This window comes from Seriola aureovittata, chromosome 6 (genome assembly GCF_021018895.1).
Source record: "Seriola aureovittata isolate HTS-2021-v1 ecotype China chromosome 6, ASM2101889v1, whole genome shotgun sequence".
NCBI lineage: Eukaryota > Metazoa > Chordata > Actinopteri > Carangiformes > Carangidae > Seriola > Seriola aureovittata.
This window is the reverse complement of record NC_079369.1, coordinates 8,268,430-8,295,247: the sequence shown is the minus strand read 5'-3', so window position 1 is coordinate 8,295,247 and position 26,818 is coordinate 8,268,430. Positions and strand designations below refer to the sequence as shown.

General features: G+C 40.2%; 2 protein-coding genes across 2 annotated transcripts in view; one reads left to right on the top strand and one right to left on the bottom strand.

The window, feature by feature from the left end:
• The window catches only part of polrmt (polymerase (RNA) mitochondrial (DNA directed)), a 45,351-nt gene extending 30,558 nt beyond the window's left edge, over positions 1 to 14,793 (top strand). The window contains exons 16-21 of the mRNA XM_056378217.1: positions 3,694 to 3,746; positions 6,363 to 6,461; positions 6,869 to 6,941; positions 8,399 to 8,490; positions 11,111 to 11,184; positions 13,368 to 14,793. Of these exons, the coding sequence (XP_056234192.1) occupies positions 3,694 to 3,746; positions 6,363 to 6,461; positions 6,869 to 6,941; positions 8,399 to 8,490; positions 11,111 to 11,184; positions 13,368 to 13,417 (441 nt within the window). The 3' untranslated portion in view covers positions 13,418 to 14,793. The remainder of the gene's footprint in view (positions 1 to 3,693; positions 3,747 to 6,362; positions 6,462 to 6,868; positions 6,942 to 8,398; positions 8,491 to 11,110; positions 11,185 to 13,367) is intronic.
• Positions 14,794 to 19,498: 4,705 nt separating this feature from the next.
• The window catches only part of hcn2b (hyperpolarization activated cyclic nucleotide-gated potassium channel 2b), a 57,503-nt gene continuing 50,183 nt past the window's right edge, over positions 19,499 to 26,818 (bottom strand). The window contains exon 8 of the mRNA XM_056378218.1: positions 19,499 to 24,837. Within this exon, the coding sequence (XP_056234193.1) occupies positions 23,867 to 24,837 (971 nt within the window). The 3' untranslated portion in view covers positions 19,499 to 23,866. The remainder of the gene's footprint in view (positions 24,838 to 26,818) is intronic.

Here is a 26,818-nt window from a genome sequence, read left to right as displayed (position 1 = left end):
ATGCAAACATGCTACATTAAGATGACAAACATGATGCATTTTCATTGTGAGCATGTTAGCATGATGATGTTAACATTCAGATGCAATACTGAGTACAGTACATCATTACAAAGCTGCTAGCATGGCTGTAGATTGTTAGACTTGATTGATTTGAAAAAGTCCCTCCTTAAAAAAAACAGTAGAGACAGATTGAAGTGGTAAGATCATACAGAGAGTCTTTGTGGTGCTGCCCCACAGGCTCTGAATAATGGAACAACTATTAAGACACTCATAGTGGTTTTACTGGGAGAGTCATTCATTCACAGCTGTAAGTCTTACATTCAGTTTAAGCTCATCTGGATGTAAAAACGCAAGCAAAGGTTCACTGAGCACACAGACACTGTCGATATATCAGTGGACCAATTTCAAGACGTGTCACCTAATGTTATAAATTGAGGTCTTGATGCTGCAGATTTGAGCTTCAGTTTCTCTTTGTTGTTGTTGATGCAGACTTTACTAAAATCAAGAGCCAGAATCAGTGAAATGGCATTTCCCTTTGAAAGTGATCAAGAGAGCATCCCACATTAAATGTTTGTTTTCCAGCTTTCCAGGAGGTCATTACAGACTCAGAATCAAGCAGAATGGGGAATAGTTGTAATTCTGGAGGGATGTGCACTTCAAACACTCTGTGTTCTCACTGTTCAACCAACAGAGAAGCAAGAATGATCAAATAAAGGAGATATACCAAACACATGGTTATTCAAAAGTGTCAGAATGGCAGTGGTCTCCTGTGCTCCTGTTCGTTAGAGTTATTTGTATTATGGACGATAAACGAGTTGAATTCAAAGACCCCATCCACCAACAAATTCACAAATGTTTTCATTATGTGGCAGTATAAAGCCAACTAACAACTGATATGAGTTTATCTACCGTGAGCAGCTCTTTCTATCTATCCCACGTCAAACACAGGACATGCAAAACCCACACTTAAAAGCTTAACTCTTACCATGCTGCATAATATGAATCAATTTGCTCCTTTATTTTTCTGTCTGTGATGCAATTTCATGTATTTGACCTAAAAACAAGCAGCAGAATGCAAATTTGTCCTCATGTGAGCTCATTATTAATTTGGAAAAAAAACACATTCTCTATTCATTCATATGATTTTGGATAAATTTTATTCTGAACAGTATCTAATGGTAATGATGTCTAATGGCTTTTTACAATAAAAGCAGTTTTCATTATTTTGTAGTACAGATAGATCTAAGTGTTTGAAGCACTGAATATAATTTAATTGGCAAAACATTTCTGTGCCAAAGCTGCTTTCCATCAGTGAAAACAGAAAGTGTATTCAGGCAAAGCAGACTTATTGACACTTAGATACATTAGTGTAAGATGAATGCAAAGTAAACACTTTACAAGGAGTTGGCTGCCTGCTGCCAGTCATATCTCTTTCCTGATAGTAGCCTGTCGTTCCCACCCAGGCATGGTTCCAAGGGTCAGGGAAAGAATGCCCTGCCGCAGATGCCTTGGCATGGCTGAGTGGACGGACCCCTCAAGGAGATTAGGGTGCTAAGGCTTCTCTCCATTAAGAACAACTGTCAGTAACGGCTTGGGTGTTGGTCTTAGAGAGAGTGTGTAAAAAGAATAAAATATAAATAAAGATGGAATGAAGAAAACAGCAGAGATCTAATGGCAGTATTTGCCGAATACCTAATTCAACGGGTTCCACTGATGGCTGATCACTGGGATTAATGGGTCTAAAGAAGTTACTCTAGAAGTCGTTATCTTAAGAAATAACTGAAACTATGTAATTGATCAGGTAATGTTTTGTGTTCAAGTGTGCTCTTTGCTCACCTCCCTTTGTCGCTTTTTTCTTCAATTAATTAAATCCAATAGAATCATGAATCACTATGATTGATTACCACCTACTTTTAATAAGCTGTAATTTTGTGGCATACTCTCAGTACTTGAGTAATAACTTTCCCCGGCCTCTCCATTCCAGCTCTTGGTGAAAGTGCATCACCATGATCTAACCCTACCTCCTGCCCTGTCCATGTGTGAATGCATGTGTGTGTGGTTGCATACAGATGCCTATGTAGAGATGTCTTGAGTGTGTGCGTGTAAGGTGAGAAAAGGTGGCCTCATGAAATAGTATCTTTACTTCCTTAATGACATGTAATTCCTTTTAAAACAAGATGTCAGCGTGGGACATAGCAGAGTCATTCTAAACTGTAAACCAATGACCATCAGTTAAGCAGAAACAGAAGGAGAAGAAAAAACACTGTGATGGCCTCATTGGTTGGGGTTTTGTTTACACTTACTTGTGCAGGATGAAGTCACCATTAAAGATACACTGGTTTCCAGGCAACGGTGACAAGTGACGAGGAAATAAAATCCCCATTTCGTGGAATCTTTACAAAAACCAGTCAAGTGATCATGTTGTCCCAGACGTGACAAGGTCACTGTGAACATTCACACGCTTCTCACTGACCTAAAAGCTTCCCTTACACAGCAGACTGCTTACCCTAGAACAATTCACAGTGCTATAACTGACTCCCAAAAGCAGCACAGTGCAGCTCACTATAATCTGTTTTGAGCCAAGACCCGCTGGGACTAGCAATGCTAAAAATATGCCTTCATGGGATGCTGTAAAATAACTACGGATAAAACAGCTCAACCCTGGACTTGTCCAAGAAATGCTTTAATGACATTTGGTAAAATAACTATTAATCCCAATTTAAAATATTGTATCTATTTTAATCCACTAAAAATGGCCACTACAGAGACAACTACAACTACTTAATTTAGTAAAGCAGCAATGAACCTTTGAACCACAGTCACAGCTTTTAGGGTTCAAGTATCCTGCGATGAGTTTCAGTGCCTCCTGGCTCCCTGTGGCCATTGACCTAAATAAGCAGCTGGGGAATGTAACATGGATGGATGGATATAATTCTGTGTGTTATCAACCATGGTTTGATTTTAAATTAGTTTCCTTTCACCCTGGATTCTGGTCAGGTAGGCTGAGAATCCACCATGAACAATTGTAAGTCACAATTGAGGCTTGAAATAAAAATGGTTTCAACTTTTGTCCGATCACAGTTTTGGCAATGTGCATCAGGTGAAGTGATTCATGTCAGCTGTGGTTTTGTAGAGTTGATTTTGTAATCTGCAGAATGTCAAGTGCATCTTAAATAAAGAACCATAATAGCTGGGCAAGTCATATTATCTGCTGTGTGGAAATTAACTGATTAAAACACCAACAACTTCGAATATGCTGATTTTTTTTATTTATTTTTTTTCTGTATCCAGTGTTAATAGATTTGAATCTCATGTTTAGCCTATTGTGTTATTACTATGTGTCTTAAAATTTGATATTTTGATGTCTTATTTTTGTTTAAAGCATTATGTTGCTTTAAACAAAAGAAAAGTTTCCACACTATAAATTACAAATAATCAGTTTGTCAAGAAAGCAATTGTCAGATTAATCTATAATGAAGTTGAATTAGTTAGATGCCCTGATATTTTTTGTTTCAAAACTTTAGTTAAGCTATATTATGTATATAAAAAGTGACATGTTAAACATAATTTTATCTTTATATTTTCACAGACATATGAGTTAGTAGTTATGTCTGGACCTCAAGTTACTGCCATCATCAGCCTGATGGAAGTGGAATTATTAACCGTCTGTTTTCTTTGTCTTCGCCTCTCTAGCTGAAGAGTACCATGCAACTCATCAATGTCCAGATCAACCATGACACTAAAGAGTAAGTCCTCCTGTAGTTAACAGCTGATTCCGCCTGTTTCTCCACTCTCATTCAAACACTGATCCATAGCAGATGTAATGTTACCACTTTATTCTCTCATGGCACACATTGACATTTTGTTCTGAAATGTCACCAGTTAGTCTGATTTTAGTGACCTACAACCAGGACAGAGGGTAACTGGTGAGAGAAAATGAGCCTACAGCAGGTCTTTTATTTCGTCATTGAATTTATTTTTCAAAATGTAATTTCAGACCACTTGACAACTTTGTCTTTAATCTTTTAGAGATGAATTAAAGTAGAAAGTAGATCTCTCTTTTGAGGTAATTAGCTTACAATCACAGGAACTTCAGCTGCACAAAAGTGCTGTCTGCAGTGGATATTTTCACAAATTGCCTTCTCGCTCATGTGTAACTTTGCATTTGCCTGACATTAGGAAATGACATCCGTGGGTTTAGAAAGTTTGAAAGCATAGTTTTACACTTCTAATTTCAGTTGAAGTTGACTTTTGGTAATGGAAAATATTTCAATTAAGTAGTTTAAACTGCTTCAGGGGGTGTCAGATATTTATATAATTATGTATTTGCTTAGCTTAAGTAGGATTTCAACCTCTCATTGGCTTATAGAGCTAAATATGCAGTTGATTTACACCTGCTCACCAGTGTATGTAAATCCTTTTCCACCTTCCTTCAGTATCTCTAATCTTTTAGGAGAAAGAAGACCATGATTTCCAGCTGACTTTAAGCATTTGTGTCATTTGTTGATGAGGCGAGAGAGAAAAATATTTAGATAGCTTTAAAAGAGCAGACAGAGGACGGTGATAGAGGTGAGCAGACGACAAAAAGAGACAGAATGAGAGTCAGCAACGGAGAGTTGAGGGAGTAAGAGCACTGGAGACAGAGATGACAAAGACTGACAGCCATCCTCCTCAGTCAGACATCTACAGTATATACCACAGATGCAGCAGTGTGAATACTGAAACACCAGCAATGCAGAAGGAGTCGAGAGGGGGGAGAGAGAGGGCAGAGTGACACTTAGAAAGGCCGTCTTGTCTGAAACTTGAAATTTGCTGTCAGAGAGAAAGTATCAGGCAGGCTGACATTCTGAGCTAAACTTGACACAATTGGCACGGCTGATTTTCTTCTGCTTTTCCTTATATATATATATATATATTATATATATATATATATATAATATATATATATATATATATATATACACACACACACACACACACACACACACACACACACACACACACACACACACACACACACACACACCAACAATTACATTTGCTGTAATTTAAGATCCCAAAAAAGCTTGTCCAGTATTAAAGTATGTAAATATAGGTACAGATGAAGTGCTGACAGCCTTCATTTAATCTAATCAAGCCCTCGTTTTTCTTGCTTTTTCCTCTTTCCCTCTCATGCTGATCATCCAGGCCTCTAAAATGCTGCGGAAAATAATATGAAATGCTTAGCTCTATGCTGTGGTTGCTAACCCTTACTGACTGACTGAGTACTGACTATGCACCTTTCCAATCTGGCAGACCTATGGGATTTCAAGGTGACATGTTTGATTTGTGTATGAGTGGAGGTGTGAGACAAAGGAAAAGGAAAAAGAGAAAGGCAGTCCTGTTCTAAGCATCACTAGCTGATTTCCAGGAATCTTGTTTTTGTTCAGCTCAAGCCCAGAACCGCAGTTCTAAAAGCACCGTGATAAAAATCGAACTTTTCCAAGCCAAGAGCAAAACGGACAGAAGCAAAACAAGACAGACGGACAGGCATGGTGTGTGTGTGTCTGCTTTACCTTTGGGTTTGGCCCAAGCTCTCTCCGCTCTGTCTGCATTTCCATTAGAAGAGCGTTCTGGTCTGTGGCAGCCCAGAGGATTTGAATGGCACAGGCTCGGGGTAATGAGAACATGGGGATGCAGATTGGCAGGATGTTTTTTTTTTTTACTGCCAGCTCCATCTTCTGTAGCAGCAACACTGCATTTATATTACTTTGTAATATTTTTTATATCACGTCTACATTTGCATAGTCTCATATTGACTATTGTTCAGAAGATGGTGAGTCCCACCGGGGTCACATAGTCGAGAATAAATATTGATGTTGAAATCCATGCACACAGACAGGCCTGTACAGCAGACGTTCTGAGTCATCACAGGGAAAATACAGGTGTGACTAATAATATTCATGATGCAGGCTTTAATAATATTGTTATTATGCCAGTGACTTTCCTGCTGGTGTATTTACATTTAATTTGTGGTTACATTAAAAAGTCCACATTAAAAAACCACGGTCTGTTGGTGAGACTTCCCATTAGCGTCTGACCCACAGAGGAAAAATGTGGAAAAATGAAAGGACTGGGCAGTATGGTCTGAAGTTTGTTTTCTTTTATAATGGACGCTTTCTTTATTTTTCCTTATATTCCACAACATGTTTTAATTTGAATTGATAAAAAAAGATTGCTTGTATCACCAACCCTTGCAATCGCTGTCATCCGACATAATCTGCAGATCATCGTTTTTCTGCTTGTATGACTTTCAAGGAACCGTTACAGAAAACCAAAACTGTTTTTGAATGTCTTTGCACGGTTTTCTGTTCCTTTCACAGGAAGCCAGACACAGTTAAACAGAAAAACGCCTTCCCGCCGAACTTCATCCACTCTCTGGATTCCACACACATGATGCTGACTGCTCTCCACTGCTATGGGTATCATTTAACTTACTGTGTTTATTACATGAATATTTTGAACACTTCAGATAAAACAGAGATATCCTCCTTGTGTCTCCTTTTGCCTGTTCAGAGTCATTTTTCTAAAGACGGTTTGTAATATGCCTCTGAGATTGACTCCATGTATGCGTGACCTCAAATGGCTTTGAGAAAGTACCCTCTCATCTAAAATGTAATTATCAACTCAGATAGGTGTTTCACAAAATCGGCCTCTGGACAGGTGTGATAATTCATGAGGGAACTCACACCGTCTTTGAATTAATGTCCGCTATGATTTAAGCAATTATTATCTGTGTAATGCAACTTTTTTTTTCCCCCAAGTCTTCTTATTTTCAATGTCATTGTGCTCTTTTTCTTGAATCTTCTCCCTCTGATTTCAATCCCAGTGCTGGTCTAACATTCGTCTCAGTTCACGACTGTTTCTGGACCCACGCCCTCACTGTGGACACCATGAACAAGGTATCAAATTACAGTACAACCTTTTTTTACTTCCACCTGCCCAGATTCTTTCACCATTCCTCATCTTTATCATCCTTCCACAGCTGTTTCCATCCTGTCTGATCATGTATCACTGGGGTTTTGTATTCTCCTCTTTTTGCTGATTAATTGAAGCTAAAGGTGGCTTTGCACACGTGAGTCTGTTCATCTGATCCAGGCTTCTCTTCAGTCTATTTTTGGAACAGAAGAATGATTGCATGTGTTTGTGCTCTGAGCTTGTTATAGCACTTTTCCAGTGGATGCTGGTGATAAAAATAATTTGTGTGGCATTACTAGTGCTTCTGTTAAGGTAAGAAAGATCCGCTTTGTGAAGCCAGTAAAACAAACTTTATACCTTCACTGCTGCATAGATTTACAGGCTGCTGACTGCAGGGAGCTGCATCAGCCAGAGCCTGTTGTGCAGGATAAATGAGTGTCTGCGCCTGCCTGCTGAAACTAGCTTGTCAACAGGCCCAGGCAGAGACACAGTGTAGAATAAAATGGACCAAATTACCATAAAGTCCCAATTTTCTGTAGATGTAGCTTCATTTTTATGTCTTTACCCAATTTCAAAGGAGTTACAACCAATGAAGCAGCTCCCTCTCACTACATTTATTCTCTCTCATATTCTCTTGATGTGTGAGTATACGCCTTCCTCATTACACAGGTAATTGAACACAGCGGCAGAGGAGGGGGTGTTAAATATCTTAGTCAACGCCTAAGCACGTGAAGCAGGGTCTTATTTTAATGGCAACTGATGCATCCTTCATCCTTCATCCATCCATTTTCTGAACTGCCCAGTTCCTTTTCAGCTTGAGGAGTTTTTGTTCCTTAAACTGCAAAAATGTCCTTAATAATCTATCATTACATTGAGGCATTGCACATTGAGTGCACATCCTTGAATGTTTGCAAATGGAAAATATGGCTGTACAGAAAAATATGGCCAAGTGCACTATCTAAGTCACATTATGTGGAATTTTTTGATAGAGGTAAAATGTGTCACAGCGTACCATCATAAATGAAGCATTGCGGTGCTACAGAGATGCCTCAGCCTGCAAGTCATATTCTTCAGACGTTCTTGTTTGGTGCAGACCCCAGCAAAAATCACTTACTATTCCTACTGAAAGTGGGACTTATATCACAATCACAAAATCTGTCAAAATAATCGCAATATGTTTTTTTTTTTTTTTTTGCATATCACAGGAATGATCCTGATAACCTGCAGCCAGTATAGAAAATAGTAACACTTTTCTTTCTCAGGACAGTTATACTGTCTTAGGTCTCTTCTCTTTCTGCCCCACTTCATCCCTCCCCTTCCCACCTCCATCCATCTTTTAGCAGGTCACCAGGCTAGGATAGTCTGAGGAGCTTGTCAGTCAAGTGATCAGACCAGAGTAACTCAGAGAACACTCTCCTCTGCCTCTTCCTCCTCCTGTCAGGTCTGTCGGGAACAGTTTGTCGCCCTGCACAGCCAGCCAATCCTTCAAGAGCTGTCCAACTTCCTGCTACAGAAGTACTGCACTTCCATCCCGTGAGTTTACTTGCATGCAGGAACACGCTTGATTGTGCACACATACAAGTCCCAGGAGCAACACTGTGGTTCTACATCTATCAGTTTTGTATTGAAAGAAATAGGTATACCTGACTTTGTTTCATATCATCTCCTATTCAGGGAGAAATAATTATTGTTATTCTGGGTCTATATTGTAGCGAAATATTATATAAAATACTGTTATATAATAATTACATGTTCATATTTTTTACACTTTGTTACCCCCACCTGCAATCTATCCCTCTTTTTCTGTTTGAATTGTTCTTACACAACAAGCCATCATTGCCATCAGTCTCTGTCTGTGTGTTTATGCGACACTGTGTGATCTCTCTGGACTTTTATGGTATAGACAAACGCTGTCATACACTCAACATGTGACTCCCACTTGTACAAACATTATAAATCAGTCCAAACAGAAGGTACACACGCATAAGAGGTTATAAGGTCGTAAAAGTTATCTTAGTGTGCCAGAGTTTTTCCTCTAGTTGTCTGTGACATTAGATATAAAAAAGATTTTCTCTCCGTGTATCTGTCTTACTGGCCTCAGGCTGGGTGATGCTCATCAACTGACTGTGTTTTTCTCTCTTTGGGATAATTGGACACCTTCTCTACAGCCTTTACTCCTCTTTCTCCCTCTCTCTCATCCACACAGACGCATTACTATTCCCTAAACCTGGCAAACATATTATTCATTCTTGTAGGCACCAGAGAGAAGGACATGTGGGACTACAAAGACATTTTGGGTTGCTTCCCTTGACATGATATGAAACTAAACAGATTTTAACCATCAGTACCATTTTTTTTCAAGAAAGTCCTGCCTCAAGTCAAAAATTTATTTTTCTTATTGTTACTTGTTTTGACAAGACTTTTATCTGCTCAAGGGGGAAAGTTTCTATGAGCTCACCTTAAATCTCAGTTTAAGACATGTATGTATGTGCAGGAATTTTTGATTTTTGACCAATCATATAACTTACACAAGTGTCATGTGGAAACTTGAATTCTCCAGCACACAAACACTGAGAATGGAGACATCTTGTATTCAGGAGTTAAACCTTTAAAATTAAAAGTATTTGCATATTGATATATTCTGTATGTTTCTGTAGGGTAGAATCATTATATACGATCCAAATAATTTTAAAAAGGTGATTAAACTTTTTGGGGATAAAGAACATCAGACACAAATTGAAGTGTATTTTTACACCTTTTTAATATAGTGAGCTATATCCTCCACCTACATGTAAATTAAAACAAAATGGTTATTTTTGACGTCGAGATATATGTGGACATGAGGCTCTATTGCAGCCAGACAACTTTGAAGGTACCAACACTATATTCCTGAGGGTTCACTGACCTACATTGACCTGGATTTTTGGCTGGACAGCAAAAGCGTGGGCCAGCCCTATAAACGTGAATGTCCATGACTGACTGAGTGATAGAGTTGTATGATCAACTTACAGTCACGAATGCCATGTGACTGAGTTATGAAGTTACACCACTGGTTGGCTGGCAGAGCGTTGGATTTTCCCAGTTGGCTGTTGCTCTTTCAAAATTATTTGGCATAAACAGCTTCTATTAAGGGGTGTTTACAGCCCGCGCTGTTGCCAGCTTAGTTCGTTTGTTGCTAGTTTTTCATAAAAAATCACCTAGCGACAAATTTAGTGACTGTTTGGATAAACCGTAGCTGCATTCCATAGAAGAAAGTCGAACGATCCAAAATGGCGTTCCACGTCTTCGATTAATAATAAATAAATCTGAGAGTCTAAACAGAGAGTGAGACAGATAAGCACACACACAGGCAGGAGAGAAGCAGATTATCACACAAGGCGATGGTCCTTTTAACTTCATTGTTGCAGAAGAAGCACTGCCCCGCTTTTATCCAGGAGCACGTAAAAAGCTTTACATTAATATTCATGAGGTTATTATAAAGATCAGCTCTATGTGTAATTAATAAAAAGCAGAGGAGCAGAATCGTTTGTTGAGTGGTGGGGAAATGCGCCACTGGTGTGAACAGCCAGGCTACTGGTCATGTTACACAGAGTGGGACTGTTCACTGTTTCAGTGGTCTGTAAGACTAGAAAAGTGCTATACAAGTGCAAATCCATTTACCATTACCATTTAGTATATCACATATTCATACATGGACTACTACTACTTTACATAGTGGTAGCAGTTTTAAAAAGTAGTACATAGTGTATTTGTCGCATGGGAGGAACTGTAATATCTAAAAAATACTTTCAGGACTCATTCAGATCCTAACACATGAACAGGTGCCAGCTCCAGCACATCACATTATAAGTACTAATTATTTATTTGGAAGTCATAGTTCAAAGGCAGCTACACTTACGAGTAACAGTTTGATCTGAAAAACAACTCATATGTAACCCTAACAACCCTTAATGTGACATCCAGGTGTGAACGACCTGCTGAAGTTGAAATACCTGAGGCCACCAGTCATCAGAGCTGATGAAGCCACTCGAATGAGAGCTCAAAGTTATCTGAAAGTCCAGTTCCCTTAGATTTAATACTCCTATAGACACACAGACATTTTCTTCTGAGAGTTACTGACGTCTTAACTCTTTATTCTCTCCCTCTGCGGCAGGACTGAGGCCAAGAAAAAGAAGTACCAGGAGTACAGGAGGCTGATAATGCTGCTGGCTAAAGTGCCCCAGACAGGTCAGTATGTGTGCAGCCATCAGGCTCCCCAACACGTGGCCTCACTTACGCCTAGGTATTGTTTGGGAGTGCCAACATACAAGGTGCTATATGTTCCTAATTGGGTTGTAGAGGACTTGTATGTCCTGAAGCTATGTTTGAGGTTAGCAACAGGCCTCCCTGATGCTATTGAACTGGGTTTTTGCACAGTGCTATACTTTGTGTCCTGTTTCATAATTAATCACTATCATTGGTGTTTAGTGTTTTTTGTCATAGTAACAAGGAACACAACAGACACAGATTTTTGCCTTTTTCTATGTACATTTATCTCACTGTCTGTAGTTGTTTGTGTAGCTGCCTGTGTTGCTATGACTGCTGTTCAAACAGGAAAAGCCATTGAGTTTGGCTAAAATTAATTTTCAGCTTATATGATGGGTGGTGTATTCATGTCTGCCTGCGCAGCCACCAGCAGCTCCAGATTCCCCCGTTTTCCTCTGACGCCACTGTAAGTGTGTCTATTGTTGTCCACAGTGGTGGTAATGTACAGAGGCAGTGTCTCCCTCTTTCATTCAGGTGGATGAAGGCTTTGCTGTTATGTAACCCTTTGCTCCATCTCCATCTGTACACTTACTGTCAGCTTGGCACCGACAGCTGGGTTGTATAAATTGATTACTGTTAATTGTGTCCCTCCTCTGCATAATCAGCTTATGTGGCTGAGACCAGTCAGGTGTGCTCCTGAGGGGTGTTTGTTTCAGTGTGTGTGTGCGTGTGTCCCTGGACGCAATTCATGCCAATTGTATTCAGTGTTCAATATGACACCCACTTGATCTTGGCTTAAAATCCATTATAATCTTCACTATAAAGGATCCTGAACTTATTATAAAGGTGAATCAGGTCTCAGTGTGTAATCCAGCAGGAGATCAGATGAAACAGGTGCATTTATGATCATAGACCTGAGGGAAAAAAGGCTGGAGAGGCTACTGTCTGACTTTGATGATGATACAGTGGCTGAGAGTGTGCTCATGTCCTCCCTAGGTTCAAGCTTTAACACTGGTGTTTTACAAAGGCAGTTCTCAAGGCGGTCAAGAAACATTTTTATTTATACAGCATGTGTCATCACTTTGATACACAGTGAAGGACATTATGTCATCCTGGTAAGAGTCTGTTACCACGATGATATTCCTTCACAAAAGATAGTTCCATACTTCCAAAAAATACAAGATAGAAAATGAACTACAGAAATTTATTTTTTATTTAATTTATATTTTATGGAATATACCTATAGACCGACACTTTTTTGCAGCAAGGGCAATTAACATATTCATGAGCAAAAACAGTTTTTAGACAGATTTTATATCAGTACCTCCCACTTGTTATGTTTTGACAAGTACCAAGACATATATGTATTGGTTAGTTACTATATTAGATTAAGCATTGATGTCAACATTTTCTGGCTACGGTAGGTTTTTGCGTTCTTAACTTTTTATGGCCTTTCCTCAATAATGCACGCTGCAGCTCCTGCTGGTGTTTGCAGCTGTCAGAGAGGCAAGGAGCACACGATGCAAAGCACATAGTGCAGGACAGGGGCTCATCCAGAGCTAAAATTAGTGTTCAAGTGCTGTATTAAAGTTCATAGAAAATTTACTGGTGCCCAGTAAAACTAAAAAGATGTATCTAATTTAAAAATTTAAATTCCTTAGTTTGACCCACTTACAAAACAACATCTCTTTTTTATGAAGATTGAAACTCTGTCCTTGGACCAGACTCAGGATACCTCAGAACAAACACATTAAGGAGAAATAAAAGATTAATTATTGTGCAAATTGTTCAAATTCTTTATGTATCAAGCGAAATAAACCCATTAAGATGTGCCATCCTATTCTCAAGGGGTCCCATAACTTATAAGCTTACAAAATGCATCTTCTTCCTCAATAACAGATGGGATACCATGTAAGGATGGCTTTGTCGGTTGGTTAGTCGGTCCACCACTTTGCTCCCGACTACAGCTGCAGCTGATGATTATTTTCATTATCGATTCCCAAATTCAGATCGCAGTTGTGTTAGCATACCTATCCTATAATAGTGTATGGTAATTTTAGGTTCTGTTTGTATGTTTATGTTAAAAGCATCTGTGCATGTGACTTTGTGCAACTACTATCCAGAGACTTAAACCTCCCCTTACACTGTGCTTCTTGCCTCTCCAGGTGATTTTGACCTCCAGCAGGTGAAAGAATCCACTTATTTCTTCAGCTGAGAGGCTCGTGGGGGCAAGCCAGCGAGGGAGATGAATTGAATTGACAGAGTGCAGTGGGGAGGCTGCAGGCCCCCAGGGTCTCAACCGGTTTTGTATCCCTCAGACATCAGCACATTGATTCAGCCACTCCCTGCCTGCCTCCTGGTCCACAGGCTGGTCGGAGCTGCTGGAGCCGCTGGAGCTGCTGGAGGTGTTAACACACAATGAACCCGCCTGATTAACTGACTAGTGGGCTGATGGAAGGGAGGGTGGGATACTCATCCTGGCGGAAGATAATGGAATCAGCACCAGATGTGAATGTTAAGACTTCAGTCAGTGAAAAGTACCTCTTATAATGGACACCTAGACCATATTCAAATGTAGTGTATATGTGAGTGACTGAGTGAGCCATACTGAGTCGTGTCGACTTCATCACCCAGCAACACTTCTGCTGCTCAATAAGAGTACCTCATCATCGATTCCAGCATTTACTGAATTGCGGGATGCTCTTTGACACAAAGTTAGAACATTTTAACTTTTTCTGTAGAAGTCTGAACAAGAGACATTTGAGGGGAAATGAAAGACGTACTCTACAGAAATGTGGGCAATGGGACTTTGAGAGAAAGAGAAATGTGGAGGGAGTCAAGGGCCTTTTAGATAGCATAATGTCCCTGTGTACTCTTGATTCTTACCTTCTTCAAGTGACTAAGCACTTGGTATTTGCTCTAAAATAAATGCATTTTTTAAAATGTCTCCTTATCCTTTTGACGGTTCAAAGAAATAGCTGGTATTCTTAGTGTGCTTAAATAGGATGAATGAGACAGCACGTTATTTAGTTATATCTGCGGATTTCAATCCTATTGTGTATCATGAGATGAAGGCCTCCTTTTAGATGCACCACAAAGGGTTTGCAGGCTTCACTAATCAACTGAGATCTTATTTTTCTGGGCCAGTGCCGCATCTAGAAGTAAAAATAGCTGAAGTGCTATCTGATCATTGCTGGAAACATTACAGCAGTTTCAGACAAAAGGTGCCGTTGATGTTCAAAGGCAAATGTAGGCTCAGCCAAACAAAGCTGGCTGAGTGACAATGTAATGAAATGGAGATAATCTTCCAGGGGGGCATAAATAGTGTGCTGATTAGACTGTAGGTTTTCAGGTGATTTGCATGGCAACATGCACATGCAGATGCTCTTCATATTTTATGACATGCATGAGATGTGACTTGCGAATTTGAGTTATTATTTTTTGTAAAAATGAGCCATTCCCTTAATGACATGATTTAAAATGGAATCTACTTTGAACTGTTTTTCATGCCCGGTGTGCTCTCTGTGAGAAACAGCCATTAATGTTGCCAAATTAAAGGTATATTCACACACACTGAATATTAAAAGAGAAGTTTGAAGGAATTGTGTGTTTTCTCACCTGATTAGCATTGAAAACATTCCAACATCCTTTTGTGTTTACAGACATTTCAAATGAAAGCAGACCTTTTAATGGCACAAGAAAACAACAATGATTTGGATCCAGTGGTTTTCTAGCCAGAACTTATTTGCTTTCCCGCTACGAGTTAGATAAGAAGTTACCACTGTCATATCTGTACGCAAAACATGAGAGAGATGCCAAGATGGAAAAGTGATATTAATGCAAAATAGTTGGGGCAGAAACCTTGGTAACATAGTGAACTGCTGTAGCTGGCATGCTAAACATCAACTCCCTCATCAGACCAGCCAACTTAGCACTTTGCAGTTTTTATGTAACAGTTTGTCCATTACTGACTCAGTCAAATGAGTGTCCTTAACACTGAACCTCCTAACATCTACATGATAAAGCAAACCAAGCCAAGGTCTCCTTCCAGCAAGCATCGGCCCAGTGTGTCTCTCCTCTCCCCTCATCTCATTGAGGCCAGTTGTCAAGGACAGAGGTCTCTCCTGTAAAGTGCTCAGGATCTCACGTACTTAACACATATCGCATTTCACAACTTAACTTCTGACACATAGCTGCCTGAAAAAAAAAAAATGCTCTGCACTACATGACCTGAGCTCAACACCCAGGAGTGATCATGGGTGGATGACTGGACTGATTGAGACACTTATACCCTCAACATCCACCAATCAATAGCTGTGACTCATACTAGAGGGAGGGTTGGTTGGCTATGACTTAGCTTTAAAACGCTGACACTACAACACTTAAAATTGCACTACATGTTGCAGGATTAGTGCGGAGAGACAGGTCAAGAAGCACACACTCTCAAAGTCAGTATTTGTTGGGATGACGTAAGTGCTCTGGTGGGTAGACTACAGTTGACTTTGGCTGATGGAGTAAACAGGATATTGAAGATGTCCTTACAGCAGATTGCAGTTGCTGTGTGCCTTGATGGGTCTGTCTCACTTTCTCTGGGGTGATTCCAAGGATGTCTGCTGTGAGACCTCAGAGATGCACCGGTCCAACCTGCAGTAATGGAGCACAGCTTGGAACAGGAAATAGATAGCTTCCATTACGGGGCCTCTCCAGAGATCAACACATCTTGATGATGATTTTGGAGAAGGGAAATATATAGTGCAAAGGTGATGGAGGAGGGGGATTGTGTTTGGACAATACTATTACTCCTGTGCATCTCCTTTCTTTTTAAAGTTAAAGTTTTCTTTTAGCACTTTGGCCTCACACATCCATTTTTTATGCCTGACATGGATTTACCTTTATATATGCTGATGTCACTCCAACAGAAAGATTTGGAAGTGTTCTTGTTTTACACTCATTTTTAAGAGAACATGTTTGAAATACCTACCAAAATAAAACTCTTATTTTCTTAAGTCCTTTGCAGCGCAATTTAAAGTCTCTGGATGTGTATAATACGCAAGTAATAAGTTCAGTCTATCATGTTTAAGGCAGTCAAGTTTAGACAGGATATTTATTTTTAATGTGACTTCTGCTTAGTGTGGTCCTTGGTTATTAAACTTTCTCTGACTTTTGGGTTGTGATCCGAACCTTAAATAAATCAGCCGTGTCAGGCCCGTCCAGATCACTCAGCTTCAGTAAACATCTGACATCAGCATTAGAGAGTGCAGCATAGACACAGGATGACTTTCAGCACCCTGGTGGTGAATTCACTTGATTAATATTCATATTTTTTCTTTAGTGCTCCTCTGCTCTGGAAGTGACTGGGTAACATCTCACTGTGTTGCTGTCACTTCTGCTGCCTTTTCAAGAATCTCTTTAATTTGAATTGTTAATTTTACGGTCTTGAAAGTTGGAAATGAAGCAGCAGTGTGATGCCAGGTTGTTCTTTTTCCATGTGGAGGTCGGCTGTTCATCCAGCTGGCCTTTGGCAGTCCAGACATGCATCAAGTGGAGGCTCTATTGCTCCTAAGTGTGAATGTGACAGTCTACCTGTAATATAATGAGGGCCAGTCAGGGGTGTTTCCCTGCCTCACACCCAAAGCATGCTGGGTAAGCTCCAGCCCACTCTAACCAGCAATAGAAATAAGCTGGTAAATATAATGGAGAACAATGAATGCATAGGGAGATAAAAATGGTTCCTTTTAAAAATTCAAAAAGTGATGAATATTTAGCATGGCGGGCATATTAATATGAAATATGGATTTTTTTCCATTTAAACCACCATACAAGACCTTGAATGACATGCTTGCTGAAATGATAATATGTGAATGTACTGTATGTCACTGAATGATGCCACACCTGCAGAAGTAAGTGTATCACATTTAGCACAAACGGTAGTTTGGAGCTTTTAGTGAGCTCTTTATTCCAGCCACGGGATCATCAGAAAGTGGACACTATAGAAGTGTTGGTCACTATCTGTCATCTGTCTGGCATGCCAGAGCTGGAAGCCACTCTTTGATAGCTGGACCACTCACTCTCACTGAGAGCACTTTGATTTCTTTGCCAGGCTCCCGGGCTCTCCCGGCCTATCTACTGCCCCATGGCGTCATGAGTGGCCGGCACTCAGCGGCACTAGCAGGGGAGCAGAGTGTACAGACAGTCCCGGTGGGGAGCAAATGGGGCCAGAGCTCTCTGACAGCAGGGGAGAGGAGGCAGGAGGCAGCACAGTAAGGAGGGAGTGCTGGTGTTTGGGAGAGACAGGTGGTACAGTGTTGGCAGGTGTCAGGTATGTCAGTGTGAGTTTCCTTGGTCTGACCTTTATTCTGAGTGACAGGCAGAGATGGGTTGATTACCAACCATCGAAAACATACAATACACACACATCTGGTGCCTGATGCAGTGATGCTTCAGTCAGTTGGTGTTGCTTAAAAAATGTGTTGGTGTCGGTTTTTTTTTTTTCATTTCAAAAGGGCCTTCCTTTAGATGTTTAAATCAAGTGTAAATTGAATGCCTGTCCTTTTTTAGGAAAACATATTATTTTAGGAGATAACTTTGCGTGGGCATGGACTCCTACTGTGGCATTATTGGCACAAAGTACTAAACCTAGAGAGGCTTCTTTAATCCTCTGCATTCAAACCCACACAGCTGTGTCTGAAGTCTTTTCAGTTTCCACTTTGGAGACCATCTGTCGCTGTGCAGGAAAAACCCATCAAGATAAGCCACACAAAAACAAAGTGGCATTCCCTAAAATCAGAGTAAAATCAAAAGAGTCCTTAGTAAAGTTCTGTTTTCCATAGTTTTCAAATTCATTGTCCTGTTTGAAAATCAAAGGTTGAAAACCCCTGCTTATGGATTTACATATTAAATTAATCATTCCAATTTTAGTTACTATTGGAGAAATGATTAACAGTGTGATTGATGCAAATTCTAATCAATTCTTTGTCCACTTTTGGCACATTATTTGAGCAAAAAAGATATTGGGGTATGCTGAAAGTAAAAACCACCTTTATTTTCAGCGGATTTAGGCTAAACTCAAAAACAGTCAATTGCCACGAATAAAAAGTTTTATTTGTGATTTTTAAGTGTTTTTTTGAGCCACTAATCATAATCATCATAGCCAACTTCTTTTCATGTCCTCTGGGTAATGACGTTTTTGCAGTAAAGCTTCAGTCAGTCGTAACATTTTCTGTCTCTGCTAGGATTATCCAGAGTTGTTTGGGACTTCTAACTTCCCTGTATAAGTCTATGTTTGTTAGCAGGGAAGAATTATTAAATGTAGCCTCAGCTTATGCCCCTCATGTATTCGGTCCATCAGTTTATTTAAAAGATAATTAACCAGCAATGTTTGAAAAACCCAGGAGGTCATTTGAAAGCACTTACCTCTGATCTGACGATATTTTCAGAATCCCAAAAGACTAAGACTTCTAACCATCTGGATGAAAGAGTTTGTCCAATAAAAAACAAGCTATAGTGGAAGGAACATTTTTTTCATCAGGATGGTTAGAAGAGTCTTTGAGGATTCTAGCAATACCTAAACAACCATCTGGGTTCATTAATTTCTATATAAACTGACAGTTTCCACTATGACTATAAATGTATGCTAATGCATGAGGGGCACAGACAGGGAATGGGTCAAATGCAGAGGTGCATGTGACAGGTCCTTAGTACAGTTAGTCTATGAGCATTATTCCTGCTAAATGTCTCTTAGTAAATTGCACCTTGGACACCCACTTCAAGCGGGAAACGTTTAGCTAGCTAGAGCGAGCTAACCAGTGAGGTAGCGAGAAGTGTAGTAGACCCAGACTTCACTTTGATGGATAAACCTGGATAAATGAACTCATGATGGATAAACATTGATTGCTATATATAAGAAATAAGTTGCATTCTAAAATATTAACAACTGCAGATAACCAGGCTTTAAAAATGCCATATTTTAAAATAAAAGCATTCAGATATTCCACATATAAATCCAATATTTCAGACAAAAAATATTGTAATCCATTACTGTATTGGAAGGTTTACCTATTTTTTGACAACCAGGCAGATAATCCAATAATATAAGAATGTTGACAACAAAGGTCCAGCGGCCGTGTAACCTTGACACATGTTCAACATCATGACTAACAGAAGGCATTCACTGCCACATGCCTTTATTGCATCAAGAAGTTCTGCTTCTATATGAGGAAGCACATATTCATTATGTGATCATCTTTTTGTGCTTTTCCAACATGCTAACCCAAAGTGAAAGACCTGAACATCAAACTGTATTCAAATCAATTTATTGGTTTTCCTTTTTTACATGTATTGCAGTGGGATATAACTGACAGTGATGTTTGCATTGTGAGGAGCTTGCATTTATTTTTACAGCCACACACAGAGAATATAGTACATGTATGTGGAAACTACAATATATGCTAGGCACTAGGTATGCACAGTACATGGTAATGGGATGTGACAACTGTAGAGTGGCTCAATAAAAGAAAATCAGGACCCTGACACAGAAACACTTGCACTGCACTGTAAGTGACTGTCTGAGATCGTCTATTGGCTTCAAGGGAATTCATGGTTACTGGTGAAGATCTCAGTGTACATTAGCTGGCCTATATTTGACTGTAGTGTTAAGGTACTGATTGGTGTTGGTATTGGCTTTGTACCCAGTCTCCATATAATTGAATGCTATTACTCTCACTAACAGGTCTGGGATCTGAGAAAGAAAGTAAGAAAGAGTTAAACCAACAAAAGGCAGGGATGTAAAGGAAATAACAAATAAATTCTGACTAACTGCTGTTTGGTATTGAATTACATTGTATTGTATCCTGTAAAATACAGAAACAACTAGTATAAAAAAGTTGTTTTTAGTGTTGGTATAGTTGTTATTGGCGAGTACAAGAGAAAAAATCTGAACTCATTAGCATAAATATATAAATATGTGAACAAGTTAGGGACACAAAATCACATCCTTGCTCAATCCAAATGAACAGCCCTTGTAAGTGAACATTTTAAATACTCTGAATCTCTTTGCTTCACTGCTATTGATGAACCCAAAGACACATTTGAATAAAAATTGGAATGAACATAGTGTTAACTCTGGAGAAGCTGTGGCATTGAAGACAGGAAAAATGAAGACGAGATTGTTTTGAAAACAGCATTTTAAATGCTGCTTGATGCCTGTGCTGCTGCTGCTGCTGCTGCTGAGTCTATGTGTGTGCACAGGTGCCGTCTTTACCAAAGCCTGGAGGGTGTACTGAAAAGTTGAACAGCTGAGTTGCTGTAACATTTACATAACACTAAATATGTTTGTGAAGTTGCAAAAACAGAGGAAAGTGCATTTACACAGTTTCTGGGCAACATGCTGTTTAGGTAGCAGAGGAATCGGCACAGAAAGAAAAATAAATCAGGAAGCAGCATTTGTCAGAGGGACAGGATTTGTAACGGACTGGGGTGTGAGACTAGAAAAAATATAACTAAACAAATAAAATATACACAAGAGAAGAAACCATGCAGACCTCACAGCAACTGGCACAGGATTATATACAAACTGTGGGTGGTACTGTGAGCGACTGATAAAAAAGAAGTGATACATCTTCTGTAATGCAAATAGTTTTGTTCTGCTTTAATTATTAAGCTCAAGTAATATTGGGTCATACCAGATGATAATATGTATTTTGTCAAAGATTAAAAATATGTTCCTTTTTCAAACTTTTTTTTTCTATCTCTACAGTTACAGTAAACTAGGCTAGTCTGGTTTACAAGATGCACACTGTGTTTACACATAGAAATAACAACCATATCAATCAAGTCATTGTCACTGAAAAGTGTTTTATCTGCTCATGATCTTCCAAAAACAGACTTTAAACAAATTCTCATTAAAGTTTGGGAACTCAATCTAATACGTGAAATATTGCATCTCCATTAACACCTAAAGGATACAACAGAACTTCATTTGCATATAGTGACGACACATTTGTTTTCAGTTATTGCTTTGTATGCTAAACTTCCCTTTCAGGCAATGAAGTCATGACTGAATGAGTTTAGTGTATTATTCCCTAATTTCTATGTTTAGTCAGAGTGAATGTTTCAGTCTGTGACATCTCATTCATCATATCCTAACATCCTGATTCAAAAAAAAAAAATCCCAGGCCTTGAAACTCTGTTCCCTCTTTGGCTTTTATTAAAATTGAGGGGTTGATTTGGTGTCATTGCTCTTGAGTTAATATCTCATTTTGATTTAAGTTCAGCTATTGTTCCTATACCCTCCCTTTCTCCTTCTTACTGCTGTCTCTACTGTGTGCTTTCTACTGTGACTATAAACTAATTTTGTCACTAAATGCATTTGCTCTCCTGAGACATTGCCTTCAGGTGCAGTAAAACACTATCCTCATAACAAGTGTCTATATTAATTATTTTTGAGCATCCAAAATAGGTTCCATAGGGCATAATTTGGGCATAGAACAAAAAGACAGCAGACCTCAAAATTGCTGTATAAAAATACTTTGAAAACCTTCAACTTTGTCCCATTTGGAACTCTCAAGGTAGAGGATAACAATGCAGGAACTGAAACTGAGCAAAATGAAAATGCAAAATGATCATAGGAGAGGAACTCATTATTGGCACTGTATAATGAAATCCAATCAAAGGAGAATAGTAACAGTCCCAAACAGACCCGAGGGATTCCAATTTCCACTGTCATTACCCAGTAATGGTTCAGGCATTAGTGAGATGAGGTGAATAGAATGTCAGGTCCGGGAGAGAAGGTCCCCTTCCTAATGCTTTTGGACACAAATCAGCGGCATCCGATGAACTGTTATTGAGGCATTAATGACAGAGGCACACTGCAATATACATCCTGCAAAGTATCTGCACTGTCCTTGGCTGTTGATCAAAACTGTAGTGTTTATCATAGGGTTGAGCTTCGCAGGAGTTTCATCATCTCTATGAATTGACTTTGGCATAATGACACATTGCCCAAACTGCTGCTGCAAGAAATGTGAGATTCAGGATTAGAAAGGAATGGATTTACATTTTGATTATGTGAGTTTGAATGATTTTACATTTTGACTGGTATAAAATTCCTTGTAATTAACTGGCAGTGAATTATAATTTTTAAGATACATCAGAATACTTTCACAAAGTGTGGGATATTACTACTCACATGACAACACACCTTTAACCCACTACTTCAGAAATCACACCTGCTGTTAAGAAGATGTGTTATTTACTAAATTTTAAAGCTGCATTAATCAATTTTTGCCCACTTGGGGACAGAACTCCAAAACAAGGTAAACAGCCCTGATGAATTAGCAAAACTGCTAACTTCCACATCCAGCAGACCTGAGCAAGATTATCATCCCACTAGAGTCATTTTTCTCTCCACCTGACAGACTGCTTAGCTCTGGTTTGGTCTCTATCAACTCCTGAGAAATATCTGGCTTAAGCTTTAGCTTGCTAAATGATTGGCTTTCAACATCTGCTAGTTTCTAGCTTTGCCCTTCTGTTGTTGCTGTAAATAATGCAAAGGAGAGTTGAACTGTATGATAAAATTGTGGGTCTTAAAACCAAAACAATGAACCACTATAGGCTAAAAAATCTCCATAGAGAGGCAGAATTGAATGATCATTCTCTGCTGGTTCATCATTCCCTTTGCATTGCACTCAGTCATTTCATTCACTGTTGATATGAAAAAATATTGATTAATGCAGCTTTTAAATTAAACAAACATGCAGACATTTCCCGTAGAAATCGATGGCTTGGCTGGAACAAGACAATTTGTCCCACGGCTGTAATTTCAGTTCGAAGGATATTCATCATCTGTGATCTGAAGGGGCCACACATATTTATCTGTGGGGAAAATCACAGGCAGGGAAGACTTACAAAAGAGGCCAGCTAGATTCTGATAATGCCAGTTGGATTTATATACAGTAAATACTTCCATTCATATCAATAGTCTGGGGAAAAATATGGCTTGAAAGTAGTAGTTGTCAAAGGAGAGTGCTCTTTCATATTTTCCAATTTTGTGCTTACAAATTTGGTCTAATGATCTATTTAAATGGATACTTAAAAACATAGCGAAAACACACCAGTTTTCCTGTTCAAACTTTTTATGAAACCACAATTATTATGCCTTTGTAAGGAGATTGTCTTTCACAGCCAGCCAGATGACAAAATGTGGTAGGTACAGTAGTTAAACCCCATTAAAGTGCCGACTTCTTATATCTGAAGCAGGTCCCTGATTTTCTTTTAGTCCCATCCGACCTCAAGTTTGCATTAAATGAGTTGAATGAAAGGGGAAGTGAAGCAGATATGCCTGTATGCTGTTAACTGTATTTTGAAATACAATAAATAAAGGGGAGGGAGATGAGCAGATGCTACTTTACCACGACTGTTCTGTGTATCTGCTGTGTCTGTGAGTAGAAATGTCTCGATGCTGCAGATTCAATTGTCACCTTACAGACTTTATTTGAACAGTCTCCTCTCTTCTTCTTGCTGCCACTCACTCAACATTCATACATTCGGGTAGTCAAACCGGAGTGAGTAGAGAGAAGAGGAACAGTAGGAGGGAGAGCAGAAATCCTCGCATGTTCCTGCAGCCAAGCCCCTCACTGAATCACTCCCCCCAAGAGTTTCATTATGATCACAAGTTTGAGGATAGCCTGGATCTGACTTTGATGTGGTCTGTCTCAGGAAGGCTCACTATAGAGTCCTTCTTGGGTAGTCCCGAGTCACCCAGACCTGTTCCCACACCCCCTACTGCCAGTCCTGCACCAGCCCCAGAGCCCTGCACAGAACCGGGCAGGGATGCTACAGGGAAGGCCCCCACAGACATTTGGTGGGGCAGTACCATCCTATGTGGTATAGCGCTCCGAACGCCTGTGTGACTTGATGGGGTTTGAGGGGGTCCAATGGAAGTGGAGGAGACTCGTGTAGACTGGGGTGGACTTGGGGCACCTGGTTGTGCCCCCTCATGAGGCAGTGAGGGCTGAGAGGCTGACAGTGCCCTGGCGTCTTGACTCAGACTACCCATTTGCAAGGAATGGGTGCTCTTATGTGTGCTGGGCCAGTGTGCAGGGCTGGCTATGTGCTGCTGAACTAGAGAAAGCTGGGAGCCTGAGGTGGGACCAGCCAGGGCACTGGACCCATACTGGAATGATCGTCCTCCAACTGCCAGTGGGCTGTGGACCGGGGGGCTGGACACGACCGGAGCAAAGGCACCAGAAGCAAGAAGCTGAGAGTGCAGGGGAGAGGCTGAGACAGGACTGGGTACATTTTGTATCACCTGGAATCTCCTCACCATCCTTGGAGACTGCAGGTTCCCCGCTCCCACTGAGCTCCCTTGCATGGGAGGACAAAAGTTCATGGCTACGGCCTGCTGCAGAGTGGCAATTGCTGAATTCTGAGGCTGGCCGGAGGAACCTGGAGGAGTAAAGATCCCACTGTGTAGAGGAGGTGTCATGGACATGGCTCGTGGTCGTGGTACATCCACCTGTTGAACCATCTCCCGATCATATTTGACTATCTCCTGGATCATCTCATTCTCCTGGTTGTTGAAAACACCTGAGTTCAGATCATGCTGAACTTTGTGCATCAGGATTGAGTTCTTTTTGCCTGTAATGACATGGAGACAGAAAGGAGCATTGTTGCTGAAGTAGGTGCTAATGATGCAAAGTTTTAGTTTTACAAGTAAAGTTTGGTTCCTTTTCCTATCAGATTTTTTAGTCCGTTTTTTACTAAACTTTCTGGATATAGAACTCGATACAAAATCCATCACTAGCACACACACACACATAGAGACATATGGAGAGCATCTTATCTCTTGCACTGATTCTCTGTCATGGGGATAGGAAGCCAGTGTCTGCAGAGGCACCCAAGCTATGACAGAGAGCATGTCTATTGTCAAAACACTTATCTGTGCCACTACACCTTTGCATGAAATAGCTGTATGTGACTAGGTGATGCATGTTTGTGTGTGTGTGTGTGTGTGTGTGTGTGTGTGTGTGTGTGTGTGTGTGTGTGTGTGTGTGTGTGTGTGTGTGTGTGTGTGTGTGTGTGTGTGTGTGTGTGTGTGTGTCTGCTACACTGGCCTTCATCGAGAAAATAAAAGATACCTTGATGTAATTGTAGCTTTATGGGTGTAGCCAGGCCTCACTATTGCTTTACCCAAACAGAGTGGCCCTAACTTTGGGCAGCTGATGTGAGGTTGAACAGATACATCACCATCTCCGCCTTGATCATGGTCAACCATATGCTTGAGTAGTTGCTGTGTTTGAGGTTGATGGCAAAACCCAGGCATGTGATGTACCAGATTACCAGCATCATGTGGGCTTACACGTACTGTTGTGCGGGGGCCAAGATCAGCCAGCTCTCCATCAGAATCCCTAACCCTTTGTCTCGACACATGTGGAAAATAAGCAAGGAAGGGGGGACACACTCAAAAATAAGAAGAGAAAGGCAGTATACAGCACATACTCTGATGCAATAAGGAATGCACAAAACCTGCAGGATACATAAAAAAGATGCAAGAACCCCCGGACAGGACCAATGCCCAAATTAGAAAAACCTCTTCCAATCTGGACTCAGCAGTCTATGCCATCCTGATATCCCCTCCCAAGCATTTTCACACCAGTTCACACTTAAATCAGGTGACTCTGCCGACTCACATGACAACTTAAATGTCACCTCCTCACTCATGTGGCATCAAGCTGTGAATGACTCACAGAGATTTAAATGACTGTGACTTCTCGCCAGTAAGTAAAACTGACATACTTAAGGCTAAAACCGCAAACAGCTGTTTCCTGCTGACTTTTTGGCAGATGTGAGAAGGAGGTTTGTAGAATGCCCCTGAATGCAGATGACTGGCGATTAAACTGCGGCATGTTGCTTAGCCCTGAGGAAAGCAGCCTGGAAAAGCCTGAAAGCAGGTACGCATTTGAGCGTTTAGGCACAGTCGCACTACTGCTGCAAAACAGGGGGAGCTCACGAGAAAGGGCTGAACCACAAGCAGTGAAACACACCTCTTCATTCTCACATGTCTCAAAAACATTGCCCACACACTCACGTTTGAGACATCATAGCAGGGGAGAGTGTGAGACAGTCCTCACATCTGTCCTAACAGGGTTTATCACTGACCGAGGCTGTGCCGGCAGAAGAGAGTGGCGTGTGTGTTACAAAGTGTTCAGATTCAAACTCACTGCATTATCTTTGCTCTCAGGTAAGTAAGAAGAGTTTGTTAGAGACTGTTGTGTCTGAAACCTGCTGAGAGTTGATGATGCAAGACCGGTGATAGAGGAGGTAAACAGACATTTTCCTTCCTGATAAAGAGACACAGGCAAAGCCTATTTGGGAACCAATTCCTTCTACACAGTGAATTACTTGCTTTGATATGTGACAAAAGACAACTAGTTGCAAATTATAGCAAACAAAGCCGAATTATGCAGCTGTTTCTCTTATTCATTTGAGGAGAAAAGTAGAAAGTCCAAACCAGTGGGATTCTTCTCTGTGCTAGACACATATAACTGCATCAGGCTGAGGTCCAGATGATGAAGCAGGAGATCAAAAGATTTTCCCTCCAAGAATGCTGTAATTTGTT